Consider the following 22,084-nt stretch of genomic DNA (forward strand, 5'->3'; position numbering starts at 1 on the left):
TCAAAAGAAGTAAGGGATGCATTCTGGGGAGGTTGGACAACTGGTCTCCCATTTGGGAATTTTTAAAATGCACTGGCATTCTTGGGTGCACTGCCTGGCTTCACATCCTCAGTGCATCTCCTTTATTTTCAAGATGAACTTCAGACTCCTTACCAAGGCCTTCAGGTTTCTATCAACCTCCTTGATTTCATCTCAGTTTGGCTCTGCCTTCCTTACTATGGTCCAACCCCACTGGCTTTAGTTTGTTCTTGATTTAGGAACTGTTAGGTCCTGTTTTTTTTTTTTTTTTCCTGCCTTCGTGTCTTTAAACGTGGTCTCGACTGAATGTTTGTGTTTCCTTAGAATTCATAGGTTGAAATCTTAACCCCCAAAGTGATGGAATTGGGATGTGGGGACTTTGGTAGATAATTAGGTCATGAGGGTGGAGAAATAGATTTCTGTTGTTTAAAAGTCTATAGTATTATGTTATAGCGGCCCAGACTGTTACTACAAATGTGCTGGTCTCACTGCCTGGAGCTTTCTATTCTTTTCTATTTCCCCATCTTCATACCTCTGCTTGACTCATCAGCTTAAATGTCATTTCTCTAGGGAAGAGTTCCTGATTTCTCAGAGTGACTTAGGACCATTAACTATTCTCATGGTCCCCTGTGCCTCTCCACAGGACTCACTACAATTCTAATAGCTGATCATTTTTGAAGATTGATTTTATTTATTCATGAGAGACACACAGAGAGAGGCAGCAACACAGGCAGAGGGAGAAGCAGGCTCCATGCAAGGGAGCCCGATGTGGGACTTGATCCACAACTCCAGGATCATGCCCTGAGCCAAAGGCAGACGCTCAACCACTGAGCCACCAGGCATCCCCCCAGTTGATCATTTTTGTAATCATTTTTGTCAGCTCTCCACAATGGACTTTATGCTACATGAAAGCACAGATTGTGTCTGGTTTAATATCTTATTGCTAAACGCTAGTTCCTGACACAGAATAAGGCACATGAGAATAACTCAATGCATATTTAATGAATGAATGAGTGAGGAAGCAAGGGTTTACAGCTATCATAGCCAGCTGGGGCTATCATGACAAAATATCATAGACTGGGTGGCTTGAACAACAGAAGTTTATTTCTCACTGGTGCTAGAGAGTTAAAGTCCAAGATCAAAGGGCTGGCTTATTTGGCTCCTGGTGAGAGATAGCTTCCTGTCATGCAAATGGCAGTGTTTTTTTTGTATCCTCACACCAAGGGGAGAGTAGTGGGGATGATCAAGCTCTTTGGTTTCATATAAAGACACTAATCCCATTCTGAGAATCTACCCTCATGACCTCATCCAAACCTAATTACCTCCAAAGGCCCTGCCTCTCAAAACTACCATCACCATGGTCCTTCCACACATAAATTTTTGGGGGGACACAATTCAGTCCATAGCATTACCTCATTTGATCTTTGATAACTTCACAACATAGATTCCATCTCAGGATGAAGAAAAGGAGGCTTAGAAAGTTGAATCTACCCAAGGCCACTTGGCTAGGTAGTGACAGAACTTGGAAGTTTTCGAATCTAGGAATATCTGCCTTGAAAGCAACTGAAGATCTGCGGCCTTCGGAGGCTCCTGAGGCATTATCCTGTTTGGTTTTGAGACATTTAGTCTGAAGGTAAATGTGAAAGTGCGTGAAGCAGGAATGTAAAGAGGAGCACATATGGAGAGACGTCTAAATAGTAGAGAGCAGAATAACACCTTGGACACTGAGAGAAAGGGGGGTTTGTCCCCAGGAAGAGGCTGGGGCAGGAGTTTGACAGGAAGCTGGGCCCTGGAGGGTTGGGGGTGGAGTCTGAGATTATGATGTCAACCATCATCAGAGAAATATTCGACTCATCTTCTCTCATCCTCTCCACCTCGTTCCCAGGTCCCACACCCTTTTGCTGCCTCTGACAGGTTTTTCAGAGCAGGAAAAAGAAGAGCAAAATAGGAAGAACAAAATTAAGACAGCCCCCACCTTATACAGAGGCAGCGGGCCATACAAAGACCTCCCTGTTGAATAGATCTCAGAATAAGAACATTTTCTCCCACACAGAACCAGTGTTAAGATAAAGGGTGACATTCTCACAATCCTCAGAAGCCTAATTAACTCATGATGTTCTGGAGCTAGGACTAGTAACAACTAGTTACTAGTTGTTATGCCTCAACTCAGAGAACATTGATTGGGCTCCTTTTCTGAAGCCAGAACTTGGGAAACTGCTGAGAGGGAGGGAGCTGTGGGTGACTTCCTCTGCCCTTGGGAAGCTGTCAGCTGGGTGATGACTTAGATACTTTGGGGGCACCAGCCCCTTATCTTGGCCACCATTTCCACAGAAAGGTGAATTCTCAGTTACAGCATGCTGGCTGTGGGCCGGGCCTGGAACATACTGACCTTCCTTCCTCTAGTTCCCTTTTCTCACCCTCCCATTTGCAGTCACTCCTTCAACAACAGAGTGCAGCCGCTGGCCTCTTGGTTCCTGCCAAGAAGGAAATTCAGGAGCTTGGCCTACCCAGTGCCCTGAAGTTGAAGTCCTGAGTCTGTCTAGTAAAGGGCCATTTGGCCATGAGAAAGTCACAAAGCATCTCTGAAATGAAGGAAGAAATTACATCCTCCTGGGTTACCTCATTGGGTTCTTGGGGAATAGGAAATGATATGCTATGTATGAGCTTTATAAACTGTAAAGCCCTATGTAGTGCAAACAACTGTGCTCATCCTCATAGAGCTGATTAGTGGGATGGGGCCTTAGACAGCCCTTATTGCTGCCCTGCATTTTCTATTCACCAGGCCCTCTTCTTCTTCTTTTAGATTCATTCATTCATTCATTCATTCATTCATTCATTCATGAGACACAGAGAGGGGCAGAGACACAGGCAGAGGGAGAAGCAGGCTCCCCGCGGGGAACCTGATGCGAGACTCGATCCCAGGACCCTGGGATCACGACCTGAGTCAAAGGCAGATGCTCAACCACTGAGCCACCCAGGTGACCCACCAGACCCTCTTCTAAGCGTTTCATACACATTTATCTGCAGAGCAGACCCGTGGGGGTCGGTACTTTAATCCTCATTTTACACACGAGGAACAGAGAGGTTAAGTGACCTGTTCAGGGTCACAAAGTAAGTGGCAGAACTGAGATTCAAAGGCAAGCGGTTAGGCTTCAGAACCCATTGCTAACCACCAAGCGAAGCTGCCTTCTGGATGCTTCATGAGCACCCTCTGTAAACGCCTCTGGGAGCACTTGACCAAATTATAATTGCCTACCTTGGTGATAAATAAGCTACTAGATAGAGGGACTGTGGCTCATTCACACACACACACACACACACACACACACACACACACACACACGGTGCCTGACACGTAGTTAGAGCCCAGTAAACATTTGTTGAATGAATAAATGAATAAATGTTGTCTGGGGAGTTATACAGCAAGTCTGATACAACTACTGTGTTTTCCCATTATCTTTTCTCGGCTAACTACACTCATTTCCTTCAACCATTTCCAGCAAGAAAATGTTTGGTATTCCTTGCTGTCTTTATTGTCAGTCTTTTGCATTTTTCTCAAGGTCAACAATGACCCATCTAAAGGGAGATGTCAGAATGTGAACACTACTTGGAGAACCGGCTGGCCAGCCCTGGATCCAGTGTGACTATCCTGTCCTGTCTCCATGGTATATAGTCATTATCCAGGACTCTTTCAGGAGGTCACTCCTGCCCCTGAACTTTTTGGATGTCTGGATGGTTTCTTGACTATGAAACTAAGTACCCAGGTGACCGTTAGGCCTTTATTAATGGTCTAGGCAGGTAAGCAGAATCCCTTCTTCCCCTCCTGTCCCCTCCCCTTTGCTCCCTTCTCCACTCTTCCCTTTGCTGGAGGAGCTGGAAGGAAGGGGAACGGATTCTCTAAAGTCCTAACCTAAGAAAACAGGCCATGGTTGATGAGGGAGTTGGGGCAGGAAACCTCATCTTTTAATCTAGAATCTAGACCATGTGTCTGTCCATTTTGCTTCACGGCATGACTGCAATGAGTTTTCTCGTAAAAAAAAAAAAAAGGCATCATTGGCTTCACATATTGGACGATATCCAAGGGGATGGGAGGATGCAATGTTTGCATTTGGACATGCTTTGAAAATTCCCGGATTAACGTGGACAAAAGGTATTTGCAGGGTGTCCGTGGACAAAAAGGTATTTGCAGGGTGTCCGTGGACACAAAGATGCTTGCAGCGTGTCCGTGGACAAAAAGATATTTGCAGGGTGTCCGTGAACAAACAGGTATTTGCAGGGTGTCCGTGGACAAAAAGATATTTGCAGGGTGTCCGTGGACAAACAGGTATTTGCAGGGTGTCCGTGGACACAAAGATGCTTGCAGGGTGTCCGTGGACAAAAAGGTATTTGCAGGGTGTCCGTGGACAAACAGGTATTTGCAGGGTGTCCGTGGACACAAAGATGCTTTCAGGGTGTCCGTGGACAAAAAGGTATTTGCAGGGTGTCCGTGGACACAAAGATGCTTGCAGCGTGTCCGTGGACAAAAAGGTATTTGCAGGGTGTCCGTGGACAAACAGGTATTTGCAGGGTGTCCGTGGACACAAAGATGCCTGCAGGGTGTCCGTGGACACAAAGATGCTTGCGGCGTGTCGGCTGGGAAAGGCTAGCCTCCGGTTCCCACCAAGACCGCAGCCGCCGACAAGCGAGGGCCACCGCTAGCTGCAGAGGTAGAGACCCACGCTCTCCGTTCTCTGTCGCGGCCCGGGGTCTAATTCCCAGGGGTTTGGACTGGAGGTTACTCTGGGTGAGCGAGGGCTCCCCTGGACACTCGGAGCTCGGTTCCCGGGGTCGGGGGTCCCCGCGTCCGGGCCTCGGAGCCCCCCCTTCCCCCCCCCCTCCTCCCCCCCCCTTCCCCCGCGGTCCCGGCGGCGGGCAGGCGGCGGCGCGGACGGAGGAAGCGCGGCGCCTCGGGAGCGCGCGGGGCCTCGCGTGCGCGCGCCCGCCCGCCGGGCCGCGCGCGCCCGCCCCTCCGCGCGCCCGCCCCGGCCTCCCCGCCCCCCGCGCGTGCGCGCGCACTCCCGGGAAGTCTCGCGATGCCCTAGCCGGCGGCTCCCGCTGCGGGCGGCTCTGGCTGTTGCTGTGGTTGCCGGAGCGGCGGCGGCGGCGGCGGCGGTCCTGCCGGAGGTGTCGGCCCGCGGGCGGATGTTGACATCGTGTTGTTGTTGCTGCTGACGGTAATGGCGGCGGCGGCGGCGGCGGCGGCCGGGGCGGCAGCTGCCCTGTAGCCGGAGCCCGGCGGCCGAGGGCGGTCTCCGCGGCCTCGGAGCCCGCGGCCGCGACTCCCCGCAGCGCCCGCCGCCTCGCCAGCCGGAGCCCGGCCCGGCCCCTGGAGTCGGGCCCCTGCGGGCCGGGGCGGGGGGGCCCGGGAGGCCCAGGATGGCGGATTTCGACGAGATCTACGAGGAGGAGGAGGACGAGGAGCGGGCCCTGGAGGAGCAGCTGCTCAAGTACTCGCCGGACCCGGTGGTGGTCCGCGGCTCCGGGCACGTCACCGTGTAAGGCCCGGAGGAGGGGAGGGCGAGGACGGGCAGCGGCGGGGCCGGGCCGCCCCCGGCGTCGGGGCTCCGGGAGCAGCGGGCCGCCGGGAAGTGAGAACTTGCCTTAAGCTCGTGTGTTTGGGTCGCCGGCGTGGGGACAGGCGCTGCCCCATCCCCCCCTCCCCTCCCCCCCCCCGCCCGCCCCTCCATCCCTCCCCTGCAGGCCCGGGCGCTGTGGCGGGTCCCCGGAGGGAGGGTCTCCGGTGGGCTCTGCCCTTCAGCCTGCGGTGGGAGCGCACGTATGGACGCGGCGCCTCCCCCTCGTTTCCTCCTCCCCTTGCCCCTGGTTGACGGACGGCCCTGTGGCCAGATGTGGGCCCTCCGGGCAGGGGGGAGGGAGGCGCCCCCCCCCGTGACAGCTGGTCGTGAGCGGTGCCCCGTCGTCGTGCCCGTGCCTCGCACACGCACACGCACACGCAGGTCCCCCCAGCCTTGCAGGGTCCATTTCCGCGGCAGTAACGCAGGTTCCTGTAATCGGTAGGACAACAATGTGTGGATGAACCAGCGTCGGAGACCACGCAGGACGGCACGCGTGTAACGACCCGGTTTTTTGTTTTGTTTTGTTTTGGAAAGAAATCTGCGCGATGCACCCACTGAGCTCAGGTTCCTATAAAAGGGGCTCTCGGGGAATCCAAGCCTCCTCTGGGGGTGAGCTCTGGCATATATAGGGTTTCTTCCTTGGAGAAGGGTCGTGTCCCTCCCCCCCCCCCCCCCCCCCCCCCGCGTAAGTCCGATTTGCAGCGTTTAAAAGTCCCGAGATCTTTCCAACAAATAGGGAGGGAGAGCTTCGCTTCGCTGCGCCCCGAAGGGTCATGACTAATAAAAGGAATGCGAAGACTCGGACCAAATCCTGAGCTGTCCGGAAGCAGGAAGTTCGGTAACGTTTCTCCGAGAAGTGCGGAGCTTTGGACAACGTGGAGTGTTTATTATTGTTCGCTTCGGGTCTCTCGTTAAGACGCCAGGCCCAAGCTTCCACGCTTGTCAGGTGTTCTCCAGACTGTCACCTGTTTAGTGAAATTAAAAAAAAAGAAAAAGAAAAAAAAAGGGACAGCGAGCCTGGGGCCGGCCTGGAATATTTTTCATGACCTTTCTGGTGTGTAGGGTGAGTGGGATGTGCCCTGAACAGCACTTGGAGGGAAATGGTTAAGACTTCCCATAGGAGGCTGTCAGCAGAACCCTGATCTCTCACTACGTGGTGCGACCAGCCATGTTGTTGTTTGGGTATGCTTATGTAATGCTTTGATTTCTTTAGCACCTGCCCCCTTTACATTCAGGTGACTTATAGGGTGAAGACGCTGCACGGGAAGACAGTAGGATTTATCACCACAATAACAGTTACTTAGTGTCTTCAGCGTCATCTCCAGCAGAATTCAGAGAGAGCATGGATAGTAAATCTCTAGCCTGTATCACAGAACTTTTATCGCCTGCCATGTAATTTTTTTAGTGTGAGTCTTAGGACCTTTTTACCTTGTTTCTTTAAGATTTTATTCATTCATTCATGAGAGAGACAGAGGCAGAGGGAGAAGCAGGCTCCGTGCAGGGAGCCGGACGTGGGACTCGATCCCAGGACTCCAGGGTCACACTCCAGGCTGAAGGCGGTGCTAATCCCTGCCTTGCCCCCTGTATTCTGCTTGTCAAAGGAAAAGCCTGTGAAATTCTGTTATTTAAAAAGGTGCAGCTATAGTTGTAATGTTTCCTCTGCTTAAAGGAAAAGAAAAACAGCACTTTGTTGAGTAAATAGGATATGTAATAGATGAAGCACTCAGAACCAAGTAGGTGATGAGTACATTTGGTTGTAGTTGTTTGCCTACTAGAGAGATTAGCAGGATAGGAAAGAATTATTAGTGGTTTTCAGTCTTACTGCCCCTTTAGGATTACCTGGAGAGATGAAAAAAAAAAATAAACAAACGAACAAAAAACGGTGCCTTAACCCCAGGGCAGGCCAACTGAATGCCGGGTATCTGAGTGAGAGTCCCAGGCAAGAATGGATTTTGTTTTTTTTTTTTTTTTTTTTTTTTTTTTTTAAGCAAGTCCCACCGGTGAGGGGCAGCCCAGGTGGCTCAGTGGTTTGGTGCCGCCTTCAGCCCAGGATGTGATCCTGGAGGAGACCTGGGATCGAGTCCTGCGTCAGGTTCCCTGCATGGAGCCTGCTTCTCCCTCTGCCTGTGTCTCTGCCTCTCTCTCTGTCTCATGAATAAATAAATAAAATCTTAAAAAAAAAAAAAAAGTTCCACAGGTGATTCTAATGTGTAGCCAGGGTTGAAAACCACTATTCCAGAGTATGGGGAGGAACTCTGTGCCATTAGTAAGCAGTATGCCTTTTTATATTGGGAGTTATTTCTGTGATCTCTGCAATCACTTTACCTCTCTTCCCCATTACCTTGAATCTGGGCTCTAGGTTCAAATCTACCCCTAGTCACTTGGGTAGCTTATATAACCTTTAAGATTATTAAGGATTATATGAGACCATATATGCCAAGGATTCATCACATTATGTGATACTGTGCTCAATAAATAATAACTTTCATTAGTTATCCTCCACAGTCAGTGTTCTGTTTTGAGAAACATAAGCGGCAGAGTACTAAGAAATCAGAACTGCCATTTTCAGACCTAATGATGATTGACTTTTGTCCTATTTTTCCATTTCTACACAATTGACATGAGGTTAAATTGCCATGTAAAATATTTTGGTGACAATTAGTAAGAATCTTTATTGAAAACCTTAACCTGTTTTGTGGTGACATAGAGTAATAGTAATACAAAACTTTTTTTGTGTGTGTGACTTTGTCATGCATAATACAAAGGAATGCTGTGCTAGTTAGTAGCCCAGTTAGTGCCTATAAAGGTTTTGAAATAGGTGCTTATGGGTTACTATAACTGTTGAGCAGACTCGGTTTTTTTTGCCTCTAAATACAGATGGGAAAAACTAGTAAGGCAGTTATGGTAAAACTGCTGCTGCTCCCAGCCCACCTCTTTTTTTAAACCAAGGAGCTCTTTAGAGAAGTCTTCCTTTACTGATTTGGAAATAAATCATAGTACAAACTGAATTATCTGTAATTCTGATCAGTCTGAAAAGATAGAGATTCATCCATGTGTATTTTTCATAGATTTCACTTTTGAGTAGACCTTTATAGTTGGATATTTTTGCTCTTTTTCCCTCCTTACTTCAGTGTATCATGTTATAGTATTACTCTTATTTTGGAAATCACTGTATTCTCATATGACATGATTTTGCAAGTCATTATAGTGATGTGACAAAGTAAGTTACCTTCCATTTTCTACTACACAGGCAAGTTTTTGTTAGTTTGGGGGCATAATCAAATTTTAGGGATATAAGGATGTAATATAATAATTTGTATAAACAAAGTCTGCTTTAATGTGGTTTTCAATATTTATTTATTTGTTTGTTTGTTTATTTATTTATTTATTTATTTAGTAGGCTCCACACCTAACATGGAGCCCAGTGCAGGGCTTGAACTTATTATGACCCTGGGATGAACACCTGAGCTGAGATCAAGAGTCGGACGCTTAACCGACTGAGTCACTCAGGCACCCTGCAAATATTTTTATATTGATTGCAAATCAGACTTATACTTTGTACTTCCATCATGATCGGTTTTCTTTTTTGACATTCTTCTGGATGAGTGTAATAATTTTCTTCATTGTTAGATTTGCAAGTAGCAGTATGGAACAATATGGCAGTTCCAACAGAGAGATCTCTTATACAGAAGCATATTTTGAGGAAAAGTGGTATTTGAAGGAAGAGGGGAATAAGTTCCTATTATTGCTTAATATTGATGTACATGTAATTTAAAAGATTTGAGTTCACACTTCAATTAAAAGTAGATTTTCTGTGTGTGTGTGTGTCTGTGAGAAAGAGAGAGAGAGAGAGAGGGGAAAGAAGGGGGAGGGAGAGAGTCTTCTCATTCTATTATGTAGTGAAGATGAGGGGAAAAGTGATTACTAGGTGGTGTAGGCCAGATTGGTTAGTATTTTAAAATTACGAAGTTTTTTTACCTCTCAGTAAATTTGTGCAAAATACTGTGATCGTTGGTGAAGACTTTAACTTTTCATAATGATGATAGTGCTAAAGGATGTTAATCTAAAAGTTAGAATTTAAATATAGTTTTTAGGCCAGTATTTCCTAGCCGATCTATCACTATAGCTGACATTATTTGCTTCTGTCTTCATGCCCTCCTGTATCGCAATCACTTGGGGCTTTCCTAGGCATAATCTTTGACTTCTAACTTAAGCCCTGTCATAGAGCCAAGTTATTTTGCTAAAGTTTGTTTCTAATAATGTTATTCTCTTTTAATTTCACTAAATTATTGTATCTTCGTGTACTCTCTTCTGAGGTATAATCTTCCTACCATCTCCACAAATAATTCCTCATCCTTCAGCACCAGTTTTTACCAATGGCTGTGGAACTCACTCTCTTTGCTTGTCTTCATCTCAGGTATGCTGTGGAAAATCAAAAGACTTAGAAGTGTGACTTGAAATGAAGAAAGTTGGAAACTTCTTTGGGGTACAATAAGATCTTTGCATAGGAGATATCACAAGAACATCTTGACCTTTCAAATGGTAGCGTTAATAAAAGATGGTCTATCTTGAAATGTATCAGTATTTCAAGACTGCTACCGAGAGATCTGATCATGATTTGTCCAAATAACAGAATTACTTTGATTAAGCAGGTTTTTTTTCTTTATAATTTTCACCTCCTTTCCCCCACCCAGCATGATATATAAGGCATATTCCATTTTTAAAGATTAAACATTTTGTTTTGAGTTTTTGAAGACCTTATTTTGATGTTTTTCCATAAAGCTGTGAAGTTCTTTGAGAACAGGAATTGTGTTTATTGGTCTTTATTTCTCCACTATTTAATATAGTGTGTAGAATGTTATAAGTCCTAAAACGCTCTCTAAGTAAATGTGATAATTGCATACATTTTTGGATCTTGTCAGAATTACTAAAGGAGTAATTGTTTTCCTCCCTTCCTGAACCTCCTACTGAAGGCAAACAATATTTTACAGTAGAACTCTTATAAAATCATATTCAAAAGATAAATGGCTTCTCTCTTTTTGTTTTAACAAAATTTGATGATAATTATAGGAAAATTGTAACATTGAGACATTTTTTTCCCCCAGAGAATTTTTTCTTACTCCTTATCATTTGAAAGGAAATTAGTTTGATTTAGAATATAGCATTGAACATATCTTTGATAATATAAAGAAAAAAATGCTGAATACTTTAATGGGATCAACTACTAAAACTTCTCAGTGGATAAACTTTCTTGAAGAAATGAGGAATATGGTAGCGAACTGAAGTTTCAAAATTTTACTGTATTTGAATTTGAAATTTAGATGGTGTTTCAGTCCAAACAGTTCAATGTTGGATTTATGCCTCTTAACAGATATAAAATTGACTACTGCTTAAAATTTTATGTGACTAGCTAAGTGGAATACTAAATGGTGAAAAATAAGTTATATGAAATTATTTATGATGGTAATTACTCGAATAGTATTATTCTAAATAATATTACTCTGAATAATAATATTTCTTTAAAGAATAGTATTTTTTACTTTGAGAGCTGCTCTTGAACTCCCAACTTGAGTTTATATTCTAATAGGTTAAAGGCTCAGGTTATTAGACCAACTGTAAACTTGGAAGGGGATTTTTAATTTTTTTTAAAGATTTTATTGATTTATTCATGGGAGACAGAGAGAGAGAGGCAGAAACACAGGTAGAGGGAGAAGCAGGCTCCATGCAGGAAGCCCGATGTGGGACTTGATCCTAGGACCCTGGGATCATGCCCTGAGCCAAAGGTAGATGCTTAACTGCTGAGCCACCCAGGCATCCGGATCTTTTAAATCTCCATAGTGTCTGTGTCTAGTTTAGCTTTCTAATCTATAAAACTACTTATGATTTTATTTTCAATAAAATTACGTTTTCAATATAACACGTAGCAACAGCTATGTTTAGTATCTTTAGTATCTTCTATGTAAGATTTTTTGTGACTTTTCATAATTTGTTTCAGAATCCATTTATAAAATCAGATCTTAAACCAGACTTTCAGTGTTCATGTAGTGTAGCTTAAACCCAATGCAAGATTTCTTAAACTTGCCTGATTATCAAAATCACTAAGAGCGTTTTAAAAGATACACATTTTAGGTTCTCTGCTCTAATAACATCCCCAATCAAAATCTCAAGAAGAGTCTAGGAATTTTTATTTTTAATAAGAGCTTAGGCGATTCTTTTATCTTATTAGACACATTTAGAAGCAATTGATGGTATGTGGCACAAAGAGTATGGTCTTTGATGTTCAGCAGGTTAGTTTTAATTCTCAGATAGTTCCTAACTGTAACCTAAATGTAACCATTATCCTTTCTGTGCTTTAGTTTTTTCATTTGCAAAAGGGATAATGTCTACCTCAAAAATTAGGTATGGGAGTCCAATATAATTTACCTAATGTGGTGGACTCACAATAAACATTTAGCAAATTGTTACTTATTACATATTTTGGTATTTATCCCTTCATGCACATTTTGTGGCTCATCTTTATCATTTTCTTGGAAATCCATCTAAAAGGTAATATATGCTTTCCTGCTTTTAAACAAGATCTTGAGCATAAGTCAGAATTATCCGATTGAGTTGAAACATTTAATCAAAAGCAGGTATTATATCAGGTTGGTATACAGTGATATTCTTAGGGGTCATTCAGGTATTTTCGGGTTTGAAGATCTTCTCTAAAGGGCACTTCCATTTAAATTTCACATGTGTGGGTTTTCCTTTCTGTTTACCTTCTTTCTATCTAATAGATGAATTGTAGGTTGGGAATGAGACAACCAACATAATTAGAACTACGAAATAAGAAAAGTTGCGGGCAGCCTGGGTGGCTCAGCGGTTTAGCGCTGCCTTCGCTCCAGGGCCTGATCCTGGGGACCCTGGATCCAGTCCCACGTAGGGCTCCCTGCAGGGAGCCTGCTTCTCCCTATGCCCCCCCCCACCCCATGTCTCCCATGAATAAATAAAATCTTTAAAAAAAATAAGAAAAGTTGGTTAAGAGTACTGGATTTTAGATGCTTGAATTTTAATACTTGAATTTTAAGATATTTGTTTCCTCAAAGAATTTTTTTATTGAGGTTTTTTGATAAGTAATTTGACAAGCATTTATTATTTATTTATTTTATTTTTAGAGATTTTATTTATTTATTCATGAGAGACAGAGAGAGGCAGAGACACAGGCAGAGGGAGAAGCAGGCTCCACGCAGGAAGCCCGATGCGGGAATCAATCCTGGAACTCCAGGATCACACCCTGGGCTGAAGGCAGGAGCTAAACCGCTGAGCCACCCAGGGATCCCGACAAGCATTTATTAAATTTTATGTTAGGTATTATGTGAGACAGTAGGTACATAGTTATGAATAAAACAAACATAGTTGCTCTGTCCTCACAGAGCTTATAGTTAAGAGACAAATTCTGTCTGAGCAAATTGCTGGGAAGGAGCCCTTTAAATAAAGTGCTATGACTGATAATAATGGGATTAGGGAGAAGCTCTTCTGAGTAGTAGCATTTTAGGAACTATGAAAGGTTCTGTGAATAGTATTCCAGGTATGGAGAAGAGCAAAATAAGTCTGGCTGGCCTGAGGGACTGAAAGGCCACTTGTGTGCAGTGGCCAGAATGTAGTGAGTAAGGGGGATGGTGCCTTGACATGAAGTTGGTGAACTGAGTAGGAGCAGGAAAGGATTGTAGAGGGATTAGAGTGAAACAGGAGAGAGTAGTTAGGAGGCTGCTGAATGGCCTGGATGAGACATGATGGTTGTGGTGATGGTCTTTAGATAAAGTCTTTAGATAAAGTTCTGTCTAGAAGTCATCAAAGTTCACAACTCTCAGTGAGGTCTGAAAAAATAGCAGGAACTCCTCGTGCCGTCTCTTTCCCCATTCCCATCTCATCCTCATTCCCATCTCGTGTTTTGCTGTGTTTTTTGCTTTGGTTTTATAAGGAGTGAGGTCAAAGAACTGTGGTTGCCTTTACTGTTGACTAGAGGCGGTCTCGATGACATACCTGCATTTCCTGTTCTGCTACCGTAGGGCAGCTAGTGCAAGGGAACAGCGTGTCCCGGAAGTAGAGAGGGGCTTTCCCACAAGATCATAGATTTTGAAGTGAGCTTTGTAAAGTCTTACCCTTTGGCTACGAGAGGCGTGGTGTTTGACGATGATCTGTTTATTAGATTTGAGGAAAAGACTGTGCTTTTTAAGTCTTTACACTTAAAACTAAATTGAATATATATACAAGGGCTGAATTTTCTCACAAAGACCTAGACAACTGATTTTTTTTTTCTCCTTAAGCTCTTCTCCATCCTGCCATCTATGTAGGTCTATGTAGGATCTTACCATCTAAGAAAACCTAAGCTTATGTTGGTTAGAGTTGGTTTGACTTTGGGGTAACCAAACTTTGTGTTGTTGTTTTTTTTAATCGTGAGTGTGTATATGTGTGTGTGCTTCCTGCAAGAACTTTTTTTTTTTTTTATTCTCTTTGATTTTGTGTTGTAGTTATAATGGAGTCCTTGAAGTTTAGTAAAGGAATTCCTGTGTACCCAGCCTTCTTTTTCTGCCATTTCTAAACTATTCTAAATGTCCTTGAAATTTATATTTTTGGTAGTTTATATTATAATCCAGTTCAACCCATATATTCTTAAATGAACATAATTTATCACTATTGTGTTGCTTGTAAGATTTATATGTGAAGAATATTCTAATGTATGTATAAATTAGATAGTTGAGTTAGATTAGTTGAATTCATATATTGTTAGAGGTTACTACCAAGAAGCTTAATCAGTATATATTTAAATAATTTCCATTGTTTAATAACATATGGAATCGTCTATAAATACTTGAAAATACAATCTTAATAGTTGAAAATTAGTAAAATTCTAATGCTGGAATATTATAGAACTATATAGTGATGAGGTTTATGATAAAACAAATTAATCATTTAAAAAATAAGTCTTTGATTTCACTAGTTTATTAATAAAATTGTATTTTCACAGAGCTGGATGAACCCAACCAAATATTCAGAATTTGGTCACACAGAATTTTTAGACGTGTTCTGAGATTCATATTTATGTCTCCTAACTCCAGGGGTTCTGTGTCTTCTGGGAAAGCACAGTATACTTTTCAGTTCTAGCCCTTCTTCTTTGAGTTTCATTGATATTCAGATATTCAGATGTATATTGAGGCAACCAGATGAATTTAAAGCATGGTTTTTATGAATTAACATCTCTTAATTTCTTCCATAGTTATGATGAATTTATCTCCCAAAATAGCTAAAAAGCTGATTCCATTGAGCTCAGAGTTCAACATTATGAAATAAGTGCTGTCTTCACTTGCCATCTGCATAGTTGATGCTTTCAGTTTGAATCTGAAATTTTTGGTTCATGTATTCATAGGTCTTGTCATATCTGTAGGAAGATAAAATTCTATGAGCTGAGATTTGTACAGGTTGAATGTCTCAGGATCCAAAATATCCAAGACTGATTTTCATAATCTTTTCCCCAAATCAATTTCAGCTGCAGCCTTTTTATTCTCAATTGGTGGCAGATCTGGCAACCTATTTGCTTAGACTAAAAACATCTCTGACACATCTGTAAGGTTTCTCTTTCTCTTTCACTTCATCCAGGCTGTCAGGAAATCATCCATTGGCTCTGTCTTCAAAATGTATTCAAAATTTGACCACTTTTTGTTATCTCCGCTAACCAGTGTGAGCTGTCACCATCTCACTTCTGCTTACGCTGATTTTTTTTTCTCCCTTCCTCCTTTGCTTCTCAGCCTTTACAGTCTTCTTAGTACTTCTCCCATAGAGATTATTTTATTTTATTATATTAATTAATTAATTTATTTATTTTTAGAGATTCTTTTAAAATCAGATCCTGTCTCTTTTGTATCAAACCTCCCCAAAGCTCCCCATCTTCAGAGTTTAAGTTCCTTTTGGTGGCCTACATGACCTATGTGATCTGACCCATTGTTACTTTTCTGACTTTTCTGCTATTCTTTCTTAAAAAAAAAAAAAAACAAAAAAAAAAAAAACAAAGCAAATTTATTTATTTAGTTTAGAGAGAGTACAAGTGCGTGAGAGAGCACAAGTGGGGATGGGAGTGGGAAGGAGGGGTTTGGGAGAGACAGAGGGAGAAGGAAAGAAAGAAACTCAGGCTCCATGCTGAGCATGGAGCCCCAAGGCGGGGCTGGATCCCAGGACCCTGAGATCATGACCTGAGCAGGAATCAAGTCAGATGCTCAGTCGCCTGAGCCACCCAGACACCCCTCTATATTCTTTGATTTGTTTACCCCACTCTAGTCACACTGGCTTCCTTTCTATTCTCTGAGTGATTCCAGGCACGCTCCTGGCTTAGGACTTTTGCACTGGCTTGTTCCACTTTCTGGAATATTCCCTCCAGATATCCAAATAGCTTGCTCATTCACCTTCAGGTCTTTCACAGTTATTTTCTTTTCACAATTGTCTTCTTAATGACCCCACCCCCTCCCATTTAAAATTAAAACTCATTTATTTCTCCCTTACTCTTTTTTTCGTAACAGCTTTCTCAAGGAGTTGAGATGAGACATACTTGATAAAAAGTACAAAGTTTTGACAGCCTTCTCTTGCAAAGAGAAAAACTAAACTTTATGACAAAAATAAAGTTTTAAACTTTCTTCTTGTTTTAATAGCAACTGTCCCACCGGTAAAATGTGAATTCAGGAAGCCTTGCTAATTTTTTTTTTTCTTAAAAACTTTGGGACACCATTTGATCTTTGGGCCATTGTTGACGCCAAGAGGCCAGTTTGTCTTACCCGAAGCAAATAAAACCAGATGGGAGATTTGCTTTCCTAAGACAGTAGACCTCATGGCTTTCTGAACCAGGATTAGAACTTGGGCATTAGGTCTCTCCTTTGTATTGCTCTACCATCTTTACCACAGTAACTTCTCTGTGCTTTTCAACCTTTGTCTTAACCTGGATTCCTGGCCTGATGCTTGCCCATATTAGCTTGTAGAGTTTTTAACTCATCAGTGTTGCCCAGCTTTCCTAAACCTAGCACCTTCCTGGATACCCCGTTTCCTGTATACCACCTCCTGACCTTGAAAAGATGGGCAAAAAGTTGGAAAATCTTACACAGTTAACGTTAGGCAATTCGATCATTGGCTATTCTATTTGCTAAGCTGTTTGAAGAGGATGTTTGTGAAGTCATTGATATTTGGGTGTTCTCTAGTTTATCAAGTTGTCCAAAGTGGCTATTAAATGATATTGCCCAGTTTATTAGAAGAATGATAACCATAATAAAAACACACTAGACATTTATGTTGTTTTATAATAATAAAAGCAGTTACAACATAACAGTGTTTATGCCATTCACTGTTGGTGCTTTGTTACATTATTTAATGAGTTAGGCACTATTATTATCTCTGGTGTATGAATAAGGAAACTCAGGCTCAGAAAACATAACGTAACTTACTCAGAGTGACACATCTAGTAAATGGTAGTGTTAAGATTTCATTCCAGGAGGTCTGGCTGGCTCCAGAGTCTGTTTGCTTAATTGCTTCTTTTATTTTATGGAACCAAAGCAACAAACGTATGCATTTTCTATATTATTCATCAACACAAACATTTATAAATCCTGTATATTTTGGGAGTTTAGGTACAAATGTGAAAAGCTGAAAAACAGATTTTATTTTTCTAGATCCCTATGAGAATGTTAACATTTATTTTGTATTAGTTTTAATTGTATAATTTCTGTTTGATGGAAAATAACTCTCCCTCCATTTCTCAAATATTTTCTCAGTCTACAAGTTTTCCAAGTCAAGGAGATAAACATTTTTTTTACGCTTTCAGAGAGTTACTAGAGGCATTGGCCTGTAGTAGAAATTGCCCCCGGCTTGGGTTCAAGAAAGTAAGGCTCTAGACTAGATCCTACATATTATGTTATTTACCTCTTAGATATTTTTCCATCTGTGAAATGAAATGTTTGGACTGAATGAAAACTGTGTTCTTTTCCAGCTTTCCAATTCTGAGATTTGTACTGTTGTGAATTAGAAATTATTTTTTTCTCTTTAATTTCTAAATTCTTTACAGTATACTTGTTACCTCTCTAAAAATCCTTTAAGAATGTACTCTACAAAAAAAAAATGTACTCTACAATATACCTTAAAAGTAGAATTATTTTGAAATCTAGGCATGTCAATTGCACATATATTTCTTTCCTTTAACTTAAAAACAAACCCCTTTGGGTGCCTGGCTGGCTCAGTTGGTGGAGCATGTGACTCTCAGTCTTGGGGTTTGAGTTCAAGTCCCGTGTTGGGTATAGAGATTACTTAAAAATAAAAACTTTAGGGATCCCTGGGTGGCGCAGCGGTTTAGCGCCTGCCTTTGGCCCAGGGCGCGATCCTGGAGACCCGGGATCGAATCCCACGTCGGGCTCCCGGTGCATGGAGCCTGCTTCTTCCTCTGCCTGTGTCTCTGCCTCTCTCTCTCTCTCTCTCTCTGTGTGACTATCATAAATAATAAAAAAAAAAAAATAAAAAATAAAAACTTTAAAAACAAATACTCTTTAATCTATTTTTTCCTTCAGGTTTAATCTTTTTTCTTTTTCTTAAATCCTTTTTCTAATTATAAGGAAAAACAAAGATTATTTAGAAATTGGGAAATAGTTATGTCTCAGTGAAGCAGAAAATAAGCTGCCTATAATTACCAAGAGACCAAGGTCATTTAATATTTTGGTGTCTTTATTTTTCATCCTTACTAAATTTTTCTTTCTAGGAGTCTTTTCTTTTTAATATTTATTCATTAGAGAAAGAGTGCACAAGTGAGAGTGAGCAGGGGTTGAGGGTGGGGAGTTAGGGGAGGAGCAGAGGGAGAGGGAGTTAAGCAGATTCCTTGCTGAGTGTGGAGCCCCACAGAGGGCTCAGTCCCACAACCTGGAGATCATGACCTGAGCTGAAATCAAGTCAGACGCTTAACCGACTGAGCCACCCAGGAGTCCCATTTTATTTTATTTTTATTTTTATTTTTATTTTTATTTTTTTTATTTATGACAGGCACACAGTGAGAGAGAGAGAGGCAGAGACACAGGCAGAGGGAGAAGCAGGCTCCATGCACCGGGAGCCCGATGTGGGATTCGATCCCGGGTCTCCAGGATCGCGCCCCGGGCCAAAGGCAGGTGCCAAACCGCTGCGCCACCCAGGGATCCCCCCGTTTAGTTTAAAATAGCAATATATGTTATAGAAATTTTGGAAAACTTGGAAATCTAGAAAATGAAGTATCACTCATAAGCTTATTGCCTATGATTAACCATGATTAATATTTTGGTGGATTAACTTGGTAAATTTTTCTCTGCATATGTGTAAATATTTTTACTAAAAAATTGGAGCCATACTTAAAAGGATTTTGTATTCTACATTTTTCATTTAACATATTGGGAACATTTGCCAGTTATATGATGGGTTCTTAAAGTATGAAATACAAGGCTCCATAGATTTCTATACATTTCTGGAAGAATTGACCCAGTACTACCTGGGTCAAAAGTTATGAATTTTTTTTTGACTTTTATATACTATCAAATTTTACTCTGAATGTTTCTATTATTTTGTAAGTTTTTTTCTTTATAGTTGAGAGCACAGTGTATGTACAATTTTGTGTTTTCTTTTTAACTTCATGGTATAACACATATTTCCTATGTTATTAGTTTGCAAACTTTATTTTTTTTAAAGACTTATTCAAGAGTGGGATTATTTTTTAGGTTAGATTCCTGAAAGAGAAAGTACTATGACAAAGGTCTAAATATTTGTAATGCCAAATTATTTCTGGAATGGTTGTAATAATTTAAAGTTCCATTGACGGTGCTTGATAAATATTTTTTAGTTTTTTTATTTTTTTAAGATTTAAAAAAAGAACATTTATTCATGAAAGACACACACAAGAGGCAGCAACATAGGCAGGCTCCCCATTAGGAGCCCCATGTGGAACTTGATCCCGGGACCCCGGGTCCATGCCCTGAGCCCAAGGCAGATGCTCAACTGCTGAGTCATCCAGGTGTCCCATATTTTTTTAGTTTCATTTACGTATTAGTCTTTGTAGATAACTGAATTAAGATGCCATCCACCTTGAATTGTATCTTTTGAAATTATTAAATGCTACTTGCAGCTTTTTAGATTAATACAGTGTTAAATTATTAGGTTTGAGGGGAGTTTAGCTTCCTATCCATTACTCTTCTTTCAAGAATATCAAATTGTAATTTTACATGATAAAATTTGGGTTTTTCGATATTGTCCAGGTCTAATTGTACTTTGATTTAGAATAAAGGAAGTTATTTTTTGCCATACTCAAAAACTTTAGACTTGGAGAGCATAATAGATAGAGGTAAGTAATTTATAATAAAAGCAGTAATTTATAATGCAGTCAGGTTAAGCTGAGACATATATCTCATTTTCATTGCTAACAGACCCCACTTCCTGCCAAAGTTAAAAAAAAAACAAAACAAAAAAATACTCCCCCAAACCGAACTAAGATAGTATAAAAACTAAGTAACCTATGTAACATCAAAACCATTTAAGATGGTATTTTGCAGTTACATTAATAAACATGACATGTGCCTTTTCTAATTGATTTAGTAAAGTAAGATGATCTTAAAACAGTAATGCTTTGATTGCCCTAGAATGAAATAAACAAACAAAAAGCTCTTTCTTTCTCAATAAAATAAATAAATCTTTTTAAAAATGAAGTTTGCAAACTAATAATATAGGTAATACATAACAGTATAGAAAAAGCCTGCCAGAAATCAAAGACATTGCAAAGGAGGTATTTGCTGTAGCCAACTAAGATATTCCCCCACTCTAATTCTCAAGCTCTTTGCTAGGAGAAAGCATGCTCTATTAAGGAGGACTTGCTGAAAAAATTGTTTTCAACTACTCTGTAGACTGGTCTCATCAGTAAAGAAATGTAGGTTAAAGTCTGGGTTGTAGTAGTTTGAGTAATGAATGGAAGATGAGATAAAGACAGTTAATGTGAGGACTCTTTCAAGACACTAGATGAGGAAGGAAAAGAGGTGGATGCCGTCATACACTGAGGGAGAAGAGAATAGGGTTTCAGATTCTCCACCTGGGTAGACATAAGCAGGTTTGTAGGCTATGTGTAAGCAGCCAAAAGAGAGGGAACAATACACTGGATTGCAGAGGAGACTGGAGGAGATACAACCAGGAGCAAATGGTTAGCTTTTGGGAAGCTAAGCTTGCCTTCGTTGAGAAAAATAGTAAAGATACTGAGGATATAAGTACGTCTAATTGGGATGAAGACGAGAGTCTAAACTGTCCTGAGAGTAGGAAGGTGTACAGAAAGGAGTTAACATAGCAGGCTCCAGACTTCTGTCCTTAGAAACACTTGTTTGTAGTATTGGCTCTTGGCAGGTGTCTGGGAGCTTGGACTTGAGGAGGGTTCCCAGTATTCCCCAAACTGATAGGAATGGCTCACTGAGCCTAAATTGTTTGAACAAACAATGTTATTTATACTGAACACCTGCTTTCCTTCTGAGAATCTGGAATTTTGGTCTCTGTTAGTAGAGGGTGCATGTATACCAGTTCCTGATAAAAGCCTTGGGCACTGAATCTCTAATGAACATTCCTGGTAGACAGTATTGTATACATGTTAAAACTAGTTGCTGGAAGAATTAAGCACATCCTTGTGCCTTCACTGAGAAGATACTCTTGCAAGCTTGCTCTTGGTTTCTTTGGACTTTGCCCTTTGTTCCTTCTCCTTTTGCTGATTTTGCTTTTGTATCTGTCTGCAGTGAGTACAACTATATACTGAGTCATGTGAGCCTCCTAGTAAATCATCAAACGTGAGGGTAGTTTTGTGGAGCTCTAGCACAGAGAGAGTGTGACCTGGAAGGCTGAAAATGATAATTGAGATTTGGAGCAATCTGATAGAAACAGAAATTATGGGCATCAGAAGAAGACAGAACAGTGGTGTGGAAATTTGCAATGAAGAGTTAGTGGAATGTAGACATATTTTCTGTTTTGGAAATTGATCATTCAGCAAATGTTTATTGAGTATTTATCAGGCATTGGGCCAGACCATTGGGATATAAAGATAATTTAGATACTACCCACAAACAACTCAGAGTAGGGAATTAGGCTTGTAAACATAATTATAAAGTATGATAAGGACTGCACAAGAGAGAATGTAGTCAAGTATCATGGGAACATGGAAGATGGAGTCTGGAAGGTGGGCTTCCAGAGCATGAGCTATGATTGAGAATTTTTAGGAAAGAGTGTCATTCTAAGAGGATGTTTGGTCATATTGGAGAAGAAAAAAAATTTTTTTTAAAGAAGAGATAAGGAGTTATGCAGCGTAGATATACAGATTAGGGGTACCAAAGTTAAATCTTAAAAGGAATTTAGAAGGGAGGTGATCTATCAGGAAAGGGAGTTTTTTTTTTTTTTTTAAGATTTTA

At 41.4% G+C, this 22,084-nt stretch overlaps 1 protein-coding gene across 2 annotated transcripts in view; it reads left to right on the forward strand.

Annotated features, from left to right (window-relative positions):
• Window positions 1-5,170: 5,170 nt before the first annotated feature.
• CHIC2 (cysteine rich hydrophobic domain 2) overlaps window positions 5,171-22,084 on the forward strand; it is a 48,772-nt gene continuing 31,858 nt past the window's right edge. Inside the window, exon 1 of one of the 2 annotated variants that reach the window (XM_055341158.1) lies at window positions 5,171-5,552. In XM_055341158.1, the coding sequence (XP_055197133.1) occupies window positions 5,434-5,552 (119 nt within the window). In that variant the 5' untranslated portion in view covers window positions 5,171-5,433. Of the gene's footprint in view, window positions 5,553-6,315; window positions 10,051-22,084 lie in introns of those variants that run through there. The other variant, XM_055341167.1, reaches the window with a different exon arrangement.

This window comes from Nyctereutes procyonoides, unplaced genomic scaffold, assembly GCF_905146905.1.
Source record: "Nyctereutes procyonoides isolate TBG_1078 unplaced genomic scaffold, NYPRO_anot_genome, whole genome shotgun sequence".
Taxonomy (NCBI): domain Eukaryota; kingdom Metazoa; phylum Chordata; class Mammalia; order Carnivora; family Canidae; genus Nyctereutes; species Nyctereutes procyonoides.